The sequence below is a fragment of the Protopterus annectens genome, chromosome 2.part1 (genome assembly GCF_019279795.1).
Source record: "Protopterus annectens isolate FY-2018-M chromosome 2.part1, PAN1.0, whole genome shotgun sequence".
NCBI classification, from domain to species: Eukaryota; Metazoa; Chordata; order Ceratodontiformes; family Protopteridae; genus Protopterus; species Protopterus annectens.
The window spans coordinates 1,514,822,997-1,514,838,367 of record NC_056729.1 but is presented as its reverse complement, the minus strand read 5'-3'; the positions used below and the strand labels follow the sequence as shown (position 1 = coordinate 1,514,838,367).

Below are 15,371 nucleotides of genomic sequence, written 5' to 3'. Positions count from 1 at the left end.
AAAATATGATGCAGATTACTTAATTTTATGTCGGTAATAATCTTCAGTACAAGTTCATGCAACAGTGCAACATGCAAGACTTCATCATTAGCAAAATGCAGCGGAATTTCAAAGAGACATCCTCACAGACTTCGAAGGATGTCAATCAACATGTGGTTTAACTCATGTGGGGCATTATGCCATCCTTCCTGAAATGCCCTAAGTTATTAGTGACCAGAAACAAGTGGGAAATTGCTCGTATTCAGTCATATTAATTGAGCACTTACCACACTAGTGAAGGACCTAGAGAGTCCAAAATTGTTCATTCCAAACAGATTATTTCCCGTTTCCTTGTTTTTCTTTCATTTTTATATTTAGAAATGTTGATTTCCACACACTAAGATAAGCGTTAAAGGTAGCAAAATCCGGAAAGTATACACACGTACAAATGAAGCATCTTTTGCTAGATTCATCTTGTGATGGACAAGTCTGTGTGTTCTGAATACTGTATTTTTTACATTACAATACATAAATAGAACACAAACACTGTAAAACAAGGACGCGCAAAGTATATAAAACCGTTTAAGTACTAACATGCATATATATATATATATATATATATATATATATATATATACAAATAACTGTTTATAAGACAGTTGCAAATTAAAATGATACCAAATATATCTACTTCATTAAAAATACTTTATTTTATGTTATGAGTTAAGCATTAAACTGCACACATTTAAAAATAAAACTCTTGCCCGAAGTAAAATTATGAAAGCAAGAAATAAGGGAACACAGGAACAAAAATATCGGCACCGACTGTGAACACGAGCTATAATTATTAAAGTAAAATAAAAAAAATTCAAATTTTCTCAATCAACAAAATTTGTTGTACTGTCCCACTTGCAACACTTAAAACAACAGAGGAAGTCCATTAACATTATAAAGTGCAAAACTATTCAAAGTGAGCTCCATAGGCATGCCGTAAGCAAAAAGAGTAAATACCTTGATATGACAGCATCATTGTAACTTCAGCGAACATGCGTTTAAATGCATCACCCTTACCTGACTACAAACTATACACTGCATACACATAGATATTTAAGCAGCCACCTTATCAAAGGATATCTTTATCTTTAAGCAGTGTCCAGTATATGGGCCAGTATGCGAGAAGCTGAGATCAGAGAGGGCTGATTTTCTTAAAGGGGCAGTTCAGGGAAAGGCAAAGATGGTGCAGAGAAGGGGGAGAGATAAGTGATCGAAAGAAGAGGATAGGACAAAAAAAACTGATGATGATGAATACATTGGAAAGTTTTTGGCCCTGGTGAGGGTGTCAGATTGAATACTGTATGCGCATGTGCGAAGGTGTCCAAACTGACAATGCTTGGGAGATGAAGATAGTGTGTAGCTGCTTCTGGGCTCAAGGAGGAGGAGAGGAATCCACAAGCCGACAAGATGAGATCCAAGGCGAGGGCGAGAAAACTGGCCAAAAGTAGGTCCTTTCTTTCGATTCTTCCTCTTAAACTTACCTTGCAGATCGGCATCTGACAGGCTAGGAGGGCACCTTTACTAGATAAGCTGTTACGAGGCACACGCACTATTTGAGTGATTTCTTTTAAAACTATATTAGATGGTAGTCTCTGTCCACCCCTTTTTGCTTTTAGCACAAGACGTAAGGAGTTGTAAATATCAGCAACGACAGGCTGGATTGTTCCTTAGGTACGCAATTTTCGAGACGAAAGAGAGCTTGTTGATTCACTGACCGTAACCAGGGGAAGCTAGAAATTATAAATAGTGGTAAAAGCGAAAGTTAACTAAAAGTTGAAGAAAGGGATAGTAACTTTTTTATTGAGTCGTTCCAAGTGTTGTGAAATAATGTTCCTGGCTTTTGAAATAGTGGGCGCTATAGCACTGCCCATGGCATCAAGGAGAAAGAAGCCAATGAGACTGTATATATGCGGCTCAAAAACTGTCCAGGGGACGCATTATTTAGCATCGGGAATTTGTATCAAAAATGGATTCTTTTTGCTAGTTGGTTTCACTCCTAGCTTCCTAGATTTGAGACGCCGAATGCAGGTTGTGACCCTGGCGACTGGTGCTTTGCGTTCTTTGGGGAATTGCAATGGATAAGTGGTGTTAGAGTGAGAGCCATTCCTCTGGACTTTGTAGTTTTACTTGATGCCTTGGCAGGCGAGGAGTTGCAGCCGCTGTGTATCCTTCATATTTGCTTCAGTAGCCTTTATATTTTGTATACTGGTCATAATTAAAGGAGTAGAATACGATTTTACTATTGTGTTGTTTTACACGACCTTGGTGCATTGTATTAAAGTTAATGTATTTCGAGTTACTGTAATTTGCATTCGGTTGGTTTCTGTTTGGAAGAATGAACTGAACTGTAGCTACAGCAGATGAGGCTACCCTGAATTATTATTTTCAAAGTATTTAAAGCACTTATTCATATATAGCAGGGTTTGTTGATTTAGTGGGTTTTCTCACTGATTTTCTTATTATTCTTAAACTAAATGACTGTCGTATTTAAGCTTTGTAGATAAGATAAACATATTAAGTTTTTAATTCTGTTAAAATAAATGATGACAAGACATTTATGTGTTTAAATAAAAGAGCGTATTTCCAAAAGCAAAGGTTGCCGCTCCAAAGCAAAGGTTTAACATTGGGTGATTCAAGCATTTGCACTTCTGATAAGACAGCATTGAACCTGAATTGTGTAACCAGGAGGATATTTGCTTTCATAGCAACACTGTGGCGTGCTGTGTTATTGCAGTCATACATTAAATGAAGCTACGTAAGGATGCAGTGGACACACAAGGCTTGACATTCCCACTGGTTTTGCGTAGACACGCGTGCTCCTAGCCTCAGAGCCCCCCCCCCCCCCACCACCACACACACACACACACACACACACACACACACACACGAATGCATTCTTGTATATGGTATATGTGCACATTTGATGTAAGCATAGCTTCTGTGAATACTGCTTCAGATATTAGTGGTGGTGTTGTTAACAGGAAAATGACATCATAAATAGTGGCAGCTCGGTGTTTGTTATGGTTTACAGGGCGATGCTCGTTTTAAAATATGCTACAATAATATGCAAAAACTACCGTAACATTTTTGTTTAACCGTGTGAGATTATAACAATTTAAAAAAAAAAACTAATGGATTTTATTCCGAATTAGTAACTTGAAGGTCAGATATTCCAATATAAAAATGACAACGAAATTATTAAAATGCCTTATATGTTTGCCGTATATGCATGCTGCTGCTTGTGTGAGTGTGTATGTTCGTGTGTGTTGTATCTACTGATACCTCTTCCACGCCTCTCACAACCTAACAATTTTACTGTTGATAAGTGGGATGCATTTGATAAGGAACATTTTAAAGCTGATGCTGTTCTACAATGTTTAAGTCAACGCAGGATGGCACATACTATTAAAATCGGTTATAAAACAAATCAGTAGTTTAACCTTTACTAAATGTGAGTTATTAAAATAATCAGCTGAGTTTTGTGTAAGTTTGCATGTAGATTAAATGTTTTGGGTCGGTAATTATTGTTTTACTGTTGTGACTATGTATTTGTTGCACTGTCTACTCTGTATATCTCAGGAATGACCAGTGAATTAAAATGGTGATAGAACATTCTTTCGTTTTTAAGAAAGGGTTCAAGTGTCTAATGAGGTTGTTGGATCAGGCGTTTAATACTTTGGAAACTCCAAAGGTTTTAAAAGGATTTCATGAATCAGTATTCAAAACGGTAGCACTGAGCTATAGGATTTCCTTATCCCAGGAGTATAAACACACACACACACACACACACACACACACACACACACAACACGCCTTTCTTTCTCTTGTCTCTGTCTACTAACTGTATATGAATATATAAATATATTAATATGTGTGGTATGGATCCTAGCTAGATAGTGCATTATAATAAAGTCGTGTGTGTGTGTGTGTGTGTGTGTGTGTGTGTGTGTGTGTGTGTGTGTGTGTGTTTGCTACAAAATGACCAAGTATCTCACTGTTGTTCTACCTTGGGCCAACACAAAGTATGCGCTGACACATACATAACTGTTACGGGTGTCTAGAAGTCTGCCAGAACATTCAGCAACATTTTTAGACTCATTTAAGCTACATCTGTTACAACCAAACTGAGACAGTTTGTGCTCATAGACTTAATGCCTAACAAGTGAATGAACATTTAAACATAATAATTTGGATAGCACAATAATTTGTTAGTAACAACCTGAACTGAAAGACTGACATTTCTGCCGATTATACTGTTTGACTTAGCAGGAATTAATTTTGACTAGAAGACAGAGTGGAAAAGCAAGCAGGATAAACAGAACTTAAAAGTCTTAACATTTTTTAAAGTTAACAAACAAGCTGCAGATTCCAACATCATCTCCGAAATTTATTGCTTCAGTAAAGACACTGGCCTTTATTGCTGTATCCAGATTTATGCTAGCTCCCGTTTGGGTTATTATGGCTACCAAGGCTAAACACAAACTGGCAATATGTGCACAGCATGCTGTTATGCACAGGACATGAACTGGCGCATGTCATAGTTTATTTACTGAATTATCAGTAGTCATGCATAACACATCAAATATGAGTGTGTGTGTGTGTGTGTGGGGGGGGGGGGGTATGCTCCCACGCGGTGTTTCTCTCTCTCTCTCTCTCTCTCACACACACACACACACACACGTACATTGATATATAGATTGATGGATAGACAGAGAGGGAGAAATTTCAAAATTTTAGGATAAGACAGGCACACTGCGTTTTGCCGGCTTTTAAGTGATTTAATAAGTCCAACACATGTACTGTTTACTAACTGCTAACAGGAGTTAGTATTTTTAATATTTTACTTTCTGGTTATCTTTTCTTTTCTGTTCACCATTTTTGTCAAGGGAGAGAAACAGAGAAAATAGTTGACATCAGTACCTACATGTGAGGAATAATCCAGGAAGCAAATGAAGGAAATATTTACATTAGAGGAGAAATGTGGGGGTGATAGAAAGAAATTCAGTAGAGTATGCAGAAAACATGAAAGAAAAAGGGAAGTGCAATATGTGGAGACAGAAAACGTAAGACTCAAGTGAATCATTCAAATTAACTAAAATTAAAAAATAATAATAATAATAATAATAATAATAAATAAACGCACTGTACAGTTAAGTGGCATAATGTGGTGTGGATCATAATAAAAGACAGGCGTGCGCGTACGTGTGTGCCTGTCTGCACCTCTTTCTATCTTGTATGAAACTAATCACCTGCATCAGATGAATGCATTTTTCAACAACTGAAGAGAAGCAGGCAAATATACACCCTGAAAATGCAAGAGCCAATAAAGCGAGAACGAAAGACAACTATTCTGCATATCTGCAAATTAATAAAATAGGCCCAGCATATTATCTAAAAAGATAAAAAAACTAAACTAAAACAAAAATAAAAAAATCCCTTTTTAGGGTTGTATTTTGATTAGGAAAAAGAGGAAGAAAATTTAGGACATCTTTTGAAAGAGCTAACTTAAGCTGATACCTTTTGAGTCCACTTCCGTGCAAGAACCAAATTCCTGAATCCTTCATGACTAACAAAACTGCAGATCTGCCGGCATAGCAATAAGGTCAGGGGGCAAACAAACAGAAGGAAAGAAAAGCGATGGTCAATTTTCGTCCATTCAGTAGCATTTTGCCTAAAGAAGTCAAGTTCTCAGGTATCACAGATGTGTGCTTTTGTGTTATTTTATAAATGGCAAAAGGAGGCAGGCAGACGGAAATCGGACATTAATAATGTATAGTACACAAAATTACACACACACACACACACACACACACGATAAAGATAACGAAGCTGCATACACTGCACAACACTGACTGTACTTCAGGTTATGTTTTCTTTAATAGCATGTTTTCATTCGTAGACCAGCTGTTTTTTTCTGATATAGAACTTTCATATTCGACCGGTTTAAGAACATGAAACTATAGAACCAAGTGTCCGGTATCCTTCCCAGGAATATAACCCTTAAAGAATAGGGCAGCAGTTCAACTAAAAAACAGCTGCCTGCGCGTAATCGTGCACAACCCTACAGTGCAGACATAAAACACAACACAAAGTCTTCACAACGATCTCAGAATACAGGCATGCCTTTTATTGTATGGAACAAACAAACAAACACAATTATAACTTGATCACGAATGCTTTTCTACGCTGTGAGCAGCATAGCTCAAACGTTATTTACCCCCCCCCCCAATAAAATACAAAATATAAAATCAAAAACAAGCTAAATACAATCAGCATAAAATAACAAACATAACAGAACCACATATGCTATACTGCAGACACAATGTAGTAGCATAAAAGTATGACACTACCTTCCATCTATGATCGGACTTGGAGAGTTACCTAAGTGAGCGTGTGGTCGCGGTGGTGCGGGGGGTCGCACAGCCATTGAGCTGCAGGCGTCTGGAGGTTGCATTCTGTAGAGGGGCTGAGAATTTATAATACACGCAAAAGAAATCCGGGTGGTGAAATTCTTATTTCGGATGTTTCTCATGGACAAATTAGCAGTGTGCTCTTCTTTTTTCTTTAAGTATGTTACTTGTTACAAACCGAGTCTGCTACTTTTTTGCGTATGTTTTATTTGGGGAAAAGGGAAAGCGGGACATGATTAGATTGGTGTACAAAATTTGCATCACTCGAACACTCTCACCTAATCTTAACTATGATGATTTCTTTATTTGGTTGGTTTCAACTGACTCCAAGCATAGAACAATATTTTACTATCTGAATACATGATATAACATCACATCAAATGCAGTAGCACTGAGGAACACGACCGCCTTGGATGGGTTGCCCTTCTCAATGAGTAAGGACGAGTTGTGGTGTCCTGTCCCAACCGTGTCTGTGTGTATGTGCGTGTGTGACAGAGAGAAAGATACACTCACGCACGAATGCGCGCGCACGCACACACACACACACACACACACACACACACACACACACACACGCACACACACATTATTTATACCAGTGACAGTGCTAAGTTTAAATGCCACTGAGAATTTAACATAAGGTCGCATAATGATTTGTGAAGAAAGTTCACTAAATGTAGGAAATATTGTTTTCTGTGTCTTAGGAACAGTTAAAAAAAAACATAACTGAAAATCTTGGTATTAAAAAGAAGTTTTAGAAACATTAAAACCATATACTTTAGCTCCACGTTTTTCTTTGATGAAACTTGTCTTTTGTTTTGGAGCTGATTCATTTTCATTTTCTGTAGCTATGTGTTACAAAGAGTGTTAATTAAAATGTTTCTAATAACATTTTATTAAACCAGGCAATTAGCAATTATTGAATCATCGGGGATTCTGATCAATTAATTAAGGCAACATGTAATTAGTTTCAACCAGCAATCGACTGGGATTTGAATTCTTTCAGACAATTTACTTCCAGTTTAAAATCATTTTGGCTACAATTAATCACATTTATGCTGCAGCCCTGTGTCATCAATACTTTAACATCTTTGTTACAAAAATTGCAAGATGAATGATGCTGTAAACTTGGTCAGATCTGCCAGCAGCACTGAACAAGAACGTTTGACTTAATTGCTGCTTTAAACCGCCGACACTAGTGTGGCTGTGAGGTCTATAAATGTGGCCTTGCACACAGCAAGAGAAAAGACGCCCACTTTCAACATATAAAGGAAGAAACTCGAAGAGTCCATTTAGAACCTTTTATCTGAATAACAATAACACAAAATTTTAATGTGCACAATGCAATAAATACCGCAATTGATTTTTTAGAGAGCACAAAAAAATCCCAAGCGTTACTTAAGCGGCCTTAATTTCAGACTAGCTCCATTTACAAACTGAACGTGTTATGTGTTGCAGTCTGTAATATTTGAAAAGTACTTAATATAACAATATATTATTTTCCAAATGGTATAAAACACATTTTAGCGTATATCTTGTGCTTAATTTGATAGTCACTACTGTAGGGTTTATTTATTTATTAATTTGTTTATTTTTATTTTATTTTTGCAGCCAAGGCTTTTTATAGACTCTTTTGCCAAGTTTGACAATTTCCTTCCTCAAGAAAGTACGTTTTAAGCATTAGTGCTACTGGATAGGTACCTAACACTGCTACCCTAGTGAGCACTTCGTGATGTAAATAGAGAACTAAGCAATACAGACACAGACGTATGTGGGGCTGTATGCACCTGTCTGAGTGTGCAGTGGAAGGGGCATAAAACAGCTTGACAGATTCAGAGCCTATTGCAGGTAGACATATGCAATCTTTTTTGTCGAATCATTTGTATTTCTTTTCTTATATCGCTTATATTAAGCACTGTCCCGTGAAATATGCTGGTACAGATAACATATATGACATACCTTCATATTATTTTATAAATGTTACCCAACTATATGCACAAGATGAAAGGGTAATGGAGAATGCAAATAAATGATATGGAGGTGGATCACATTTTTATTAGGCTATTTTTAGTGGGAGCAAATTAAAAAAAAAACATAGACTACACATATATGGAAGCAAATACTACCACATGCTCTTACAAAGCAAACTTGCAATAACCATACATGCAGCTTTACATACAATTTTAACAGGATAACCACACAAAAGCTTTTTCAATCAAGAAACATTAACAAACCAGTAATATAAGGCAACCTCTAGGCCAACAAGCTTCATTTTCCAAGTTAAAGACAGTTTGAAAGAGTCTTACCAGAGGAAGACCTTAACATCCTACCAAAAGGACTTCCCCTGACTTATATTAGCTCTTTCTAGCTTTCTCCACTAGCAACATTTTCAGCCCAGCTTTGTCAATAGCCTTAGCAGGATGATCTTACATATCACAGTTAAATTCATGCAAGTGTGAAAAAAATCAGCCCCTTGAATCCTATGACAATCTGAATAGATTTACCTCTGATTTTAGTTACCCTGGATTGTAGCAACTCTTTAAAATGATGCTGCATTCATAAACCAAAGCATATCTCTGCACCTATTTGTATTCTTATAGGAATTTTTTGTTGCTCACCTATGGCATGACTGCTGTTTCAATGACACATGTAAAGACAGGTGGACAAGAAACACCTGCAGAAAATGGTTAAACGGCATTTTTCTTGACTTCAGTAACTTCAGTATTTCTGAGTGTATTCTCTCTCTCTCTCTCTCTCTCTCCTTTTTAAATTGTTATAGCTGTGATATTCCCTTCCTGAACTTGCATACCCCCACATACACATACATGCAAACACACACACACACACACACACACACACACACACACACACACACACACACACACACACACACACACACATTATTCATTGCAGGATTGATAAAACTTAGTACCTATGAATAGCTTAGAAATTGATTTTATTAATGACTGCCCAAGTTTTTCAGCCAGTCTTCTATAGGTTTGGCCTTAAATCATTGTTGACATATTACTCTCACATACCATGCTGTCTGTATTTAACATACATGTGGTTGTAATGGTTCTTAATCTAAACAAATTAAGTTTGTTGTTGTGTATGAAATCTATAGATAGTTTTTTCATGGGTTATTACAACCAGTGCCCTCTAGTGAATGTGTGCCTGTCTAGTCTTTGCTAACATGCTCTACACACGTGCGTATTTTTACTGTGTTCTTCAGACTGGTCTTAATTTTCACATTTTAGCTAAAGGTTATTAAACTCTATACAGAGTTCTAAGTTGGACATAATCCGTAAGCACCTAAGAAGTTTTTTTTACTTCCACTAAAGGACACCTTCTATTGCACTTCTTAAAGAAGGCTGCTTACACTGGCTACTTTTCTTGAATAGAGTGCTTTGCATGAAACTAGACTTTCTAGCCAGTGATGTGGCGGCAGTTATAATGATGCTTCGGAAGTATTTACTGAAGTAGGCTGGTTAATCTACTCCTTGCTGTCATTGTCTTGTGTTGCTGAGTGTACTACCATGCTTCATAGAGCTGACAGGTTAACTACTGACCTATAGCAGAGCAATATTGTTTATCAGTCTTGACTAGAGAATCTTCTCTTTGAAGATTCTTAAGTACCATTGTTCATAGGTTCATAGGCGTTTACTAGGCTAATGACCGCAAGGGTTTTTTTAAGCATAGCCATCCATTCCAAATCTCTGACAAGTTCTGATACCCTTGATAAGTGTAAGTATGGGCCTGGGAGATAAATCATTTTTACAGGTTACCTGTGTCCTCCATTAGAGACACAGGTGCTGAACCAGGGATGGACTTCTCATTTCCCAAGCAATTGTAATGATTCAGTGTGGTATCATTTACTGTACAAATATAGAATTGTTTGCTAGGTAAGGAGTATTTATTTATGCATGGTCACGTCCTTTAGAACAGAATCGTTTTCAAAAACTCTTTATTACAAAGGAATTTCAGGGAAAAATAAAGTACATACAGAGCTATTTTTTAAAGTTGAACAATTTCAGCTATGGTAAGATATATATGAAAATAGATGATATTTAAAGATTTTTTAACATGTACCTGAAACATTAAAAGAACATTATTCAGCAAACATTCTAGTACATTCTTCACATACATGGGACACAAACAGTTTGAGTGGCTGAAACAACTTCTAGAAGCATTCATTAAATCTCAGATGAAGCATGACGTTCAAATAAGGTGAAACATTTCCCCTAGATAATGTGATGGTGATAAGTGGTTAAGACACTTGAATTACGTTTACATCTTGGGTTAGCTTGCTATATGATTTAGCTATCTACATCTTTAGGAAACCTGTACTAGAATTATAGCTTAGCTTTTTAGTTTACATTTTAAGTTTGGCATCGGCGGTATGTGCTCATACTCACCCTCTGTTGCTGCAGAAGTAGTATTGTCAGTTATCAATAGGCAGAAGGTAAATTATATCACCAAAACTACTGCATTTAGCTTCATGTTAACGTATTAATACTAAAAAGTCATTAGTGATAAGTACTGACACTGAGCACTTGTATGCATTATCTATCCAAACATTATATTATTATATTTTTTAATCAAAGAAGTGTATACTGATTGTAATGGACTAAAGAATGTGAGATGCTGTAAATTTTTAAATGGTAAAGTCAGCCTTCACAGGAAGATTTTGTTTATTGTTGGGGAATGGAGGCAGATACTCTTTTTATGACAGGGTAAGTCAAATTGCAGAATGACAACAAATGGATATTTACATCTGTCTAAAAAATAGATACAGAAAGATCCTTGAACCAAGTCTTCATCATGTCAGTGGTTATATGTGTGTGAGCATGAGTGTGTGTGTGTGTGTGTGTGTGTGTGTGTGTGTGTGTGTGTGTGAACGCATGTGTGCACACAAGCGTGAATGTGTGAGAGCATGTATGTGGGGTGTTTATGCATGCATGTGTGCATATATTTGGGGTAGCTACTATTCTGCACAGAAAAAGTAATTAACTGAATAAAGGTCATATACGTTACTGCTAAACTATTGCAGGGAACATTATTCTTGTATAGGAAGCCATGAGAGCAGGTTTGATATTTAGAAGAGGATGACAACCCAGTTTGTTGTTTACTGGAGGCCCACTGTGTGGTGGGATCTTAGAGTCATTGATCTGCTCAGCACATTCAACTACTGCAATGAACCCCCCCCCCCCCGTGTAAGATTACTACAATCCAGAAGATTTCTTAATACAACTGAGCAGTAAACATTTGGAACATCTGCATATTTTACAGACCTGATCACAAAACATGCAATCACAGAGGAGATGACCAACATCCAGTGAAAGACTTATAATTTCTTCATCAAAAGTTGCTCCTGAAATTAAATATACCTAATTATATATAACTGTATATTTATACAACTAAAAAAAGTTTTACTATTAAGTAAACAAAATGAAATGCATAGTTAGAGGTTTGGTATAGCTAGAGAGATTTACTTTGTACACTATGAATGTGGGTTTTTGTATGTTATGTATGTGTTTGTGTACACAGTATGTAGAAAATTAATATATATATATATATATATTGCAGATATCTGTATATCTGTACAGAGAGATATCTATTAACCTATCTGTATAATCTTTCTCTCTCTCTCTCTCTCTATATCTATATATATATATATATATATATATATGTGTGTGTGTATGTGTGTGTAGATCTAAGGGAGGAAAATGAAAGACATAAGACAGTTTTTATATCATCATTCAAATCTTGCTCCCAAATTAAAGTTAGTTGTCTTCTTAATTTGTCTATTCCAGCTCTATAATGCATTATGTTAATATTAATAGGGTAATATTGAGTACTTAGAATTGGTATGTATTACAACAATATGGGACAATTTTTCAAAACATATAAATATTGCCAGTAGTTTGGATACATTGAATAAAATTCAAACATTATGCACAGTTTACTTGCTTCAAAGTTAAGCTTAATGAAATGTATGAATGTACTTATTCATGACGAACACTGTCTGATGCTTAGATTGTATATTAAACAACATGTAGTTTTTAGATCTACAAATTTTTATAAGCAGTTAAGATACTTATTCAGATAGTTTAATATGAGAGCATTCCTCAGTACATGACTGAGATGATGATGAAGTAATGTTATACAGAGTACCCAAGCTAAAGCTAAGATCTGGGTTTGTGCTGCATAGTTCTGTAAGTTGTTGAGACTGGATATATTGTGTATGTCTGTACATATTTTGCATGTGTGTGTGTGTGTGTGTGTGTGTGTGTGTGTGTGTGTGTGTGTGTGTGTGTGTGTGTGTATGTGTGTGCATGTGTGTGTTTGTGTGTGTGTATGTGTGTGTTTGAATGAAAATATGTGTCAAGGTGTATAACAAATTACAGATCAAGAGAGTAATGTTGACTAAAGCTGTTTGGGGGTGACTGCCTACAGTTAAGGATTAAGTTTCTACAGCCATGCTTCTCTGAAAAAGCATTTAACATGGGTGAAATGCCAGGAATACACTTCCAGCAAGAGAAAAACAGCCAAGCCATTCCCTCCTTTTGAGCATCATATATTTAGCCATCAGGTCTGTCATCAAATCTTTACACAAAATCAGAAGAGATGAAAAACAATTTAGCCATCATTACAAGATAATGCTACCAGCATAGTAATGTACATATTTGTTTAATAGTTAACAGTCAGTATCAAAAAAGAGAGGCAATCAGAGTCACACACTAGTGAATGCTCTGCTTATTTTGCAGTATGTGAATAGTTCAGACTCTGAAAATTGGTTTAATTATATCAATGGAATGTTTCTTTTTCAATTCACTTTGCAATTAGCTGGTCTTACTGACTGCAATTTATTTTAATAAAAAATTAAACCACTGGCACGTTGAGTTTCTTGTCCTCCACACCTCCCCCAAGACAGATGGCAATGGTGTCTTTAATTTCATTAACTACAGTTCAGTCTGCTGAAAAAAATATATAACATCATCCATTTGCAGATTTAAAACCATTATTTAAAACAAATCATTGTGGCATTAAACGTCATGTTACTCAAGAATTCAATAGACCAGTGCTATGACAGGTTTATAATGCTTTGCAAATGAGCTGCTAGAATGTGTAATAACATTTTTAAATTAAATCCCATTGTTTTCATACTGTATACCTTATGCAATACTTAGAATGAGAAGTAAATTACATATGTATTTTATGAAAACACTACTACATAATAGAATCCTCTATAATCAATCCACTGTCATGTGTGCTGGTATACTTGTCTTTGTCCATATGTCCGTCAGTCCATCTTAGGATAAAATCCAATTTATTTTTTGATTCCATATATTGTATACAGATAGTGTGAAATTATGGTGAAGTGCATTTTTAAAGCAGCTGCTACTGTAATTGCACCAGCAGTGAACTAAAGAAAAGCTCAGCAGCTGTAACTTAAAAATAAAGCCTGAAATTGCTTGAGCTGATTTTCCTAACTTACTTTGAGAAGTTTTCTAACATGGCACTGTACTTTCAAGAATAATTTACTGCAATGTTTTAGTTCACATTTCAGACATTAAGCACCTATATTTTTGTACACATACATGTACATCAATATAGAGTGTTAGTGTGTTTATAAATTGCATAGCAGTCTGTGTATGTATCGGTGTGTATGTGTGTCTGTTTCTATATGGGTATGCACAGATGTGAGTGGGAGCACATGCACGTGTGTGTGTGTGTGTGTGTGTGTGTGTGTGTGTGTGTGTGTGTGTGTGTGTGTGTGTATGTGTGTGTGTGTATACTTGTTATAGACTGATTATGTAGCAAGTGAATCCTGTTTACTCCATTTTGTTTCATTATGACAATCAAACAATCAAATGTATAACTGGTTAGTTTCTCCTGAAAGCAGGACCTGCACAGTAATCAGCATTGTTCTGCTTTACTGAAACATTAGAGAATGCATTTATAATTCCATTGTTCTAATAACTGTTATTCAGCAATTTGTGTTAATTGGCCATAAAATTACACTATAAGATTCTGAGTTACTGTCGTCCTTGGAAAAAAGAAAAACTCTTTGTGAAGTCATACACTTCTGAAATCATGTTAGTGGTCATTAGCAATAGTCCACTTTTCTATGTATTTTTTCCTTTGTGCATCTGTATAATGCTAACATTCAGAAAAACGATTGTACCACCTGCATCCTGTGACATGGACACTTTGCCCTCCACACCCCAAACAAAATTATTATAATACCAGGTTTATGTATCTGTGTGTATATATATATATATATATATATATATATATATATATATATATATATATAGATATTATCATCATCACCTTTCGGCTGTTCCCGTTAGGGGTCACCAAAGCGGATCTTCTGTTTCCATTTCTTCCTGTCCTCTGCATCATGCTCTTTCACACCAACCGCCTGCATGTCCTCTCTCACCACATCCATAAACCTTATCTTAGGCCTTCCTCTTTTCCTCTTACCTGGCAGCTCCATCCTTAGCATCCTTTTCCCAATATAGCCAGCATCCCTCCTCAGCACATGTCCAAACCAACACAATCTCACCTCTCTGGCTTTGTCTCCAAACTGTCCAACCTGAACTGACCCTCTAATATACTGATTCCTAATCCTGTCCATCCTAGACACACCTAGTGCAAATCTTAACATCTTTAACTCTGCCACATCCAGCTCTGACTTCTGCCTTTTCGTCAATGCCACCGTTTCCAACCCATATAACATAGCTGGTCTCATTACCCTCTTGTAGACCTTCCCTTTCACTCTTACTGGTGCTCGTCTGTCACAAATCACTCCTGACACTCTTTTCCACCCATTCTACCCTGCCTGTACTCTCTTCTTCACCTCTCTTCCACACTCACCATTACTCTGAACTGCTGATCCCAAGTACTTAAAATCATCCACCT

At 36.3% G+C, this 15,371-nt stretch overlaps 1 protein-coding gene and 1 long non-coding RNA gene across 6 annotated transcripts in view; both read left to right on the top strand.

The window, feature by feature from the left end:
• The first annotated feature begins 1,194 nt into the window (after positions 1–1,194).
• Positions 1,195–15,371, top strand: part of PRDM16 (PR/SET domain 16) — a 2,576,872-nt gene continuing 2,562,695 nt past the window's right edge. For 2 of the 5 annotated variants that reach the window (XM_044062971.1, XM_044062975.1), the window contains exon 1: positions 1,195–1,477. In XM_044062971.1, the coding sequence (XP_043918906.1) occupies positions 1,441–1,477 (37 nt within the window). In that variant the 5' untranslated portion in view covers positions 1,195–1,440. The remainder of the gene's footprint in view (positions 1,478–15,371) is intronic. The other 3 variants (XM_044062974.1, XM_044062970.1, XM_044062972.1) reach the window with 2 other exon arrangements.
• Positions 1,501–15,371, top strand: part of LOC122794516 — a 157,127-nt gene continuing 143,256 nt past the window's right edge. Inside the window, exon 1 of the long non-coding RNA XR_006363649.1 lies at positions 1,501–2,196. This is a non-coding gene — a long non-coding RNA (uncharacterized LOC122794516). The remainder of the gene's footprint in view (positions 2,197–15,371) is intronic.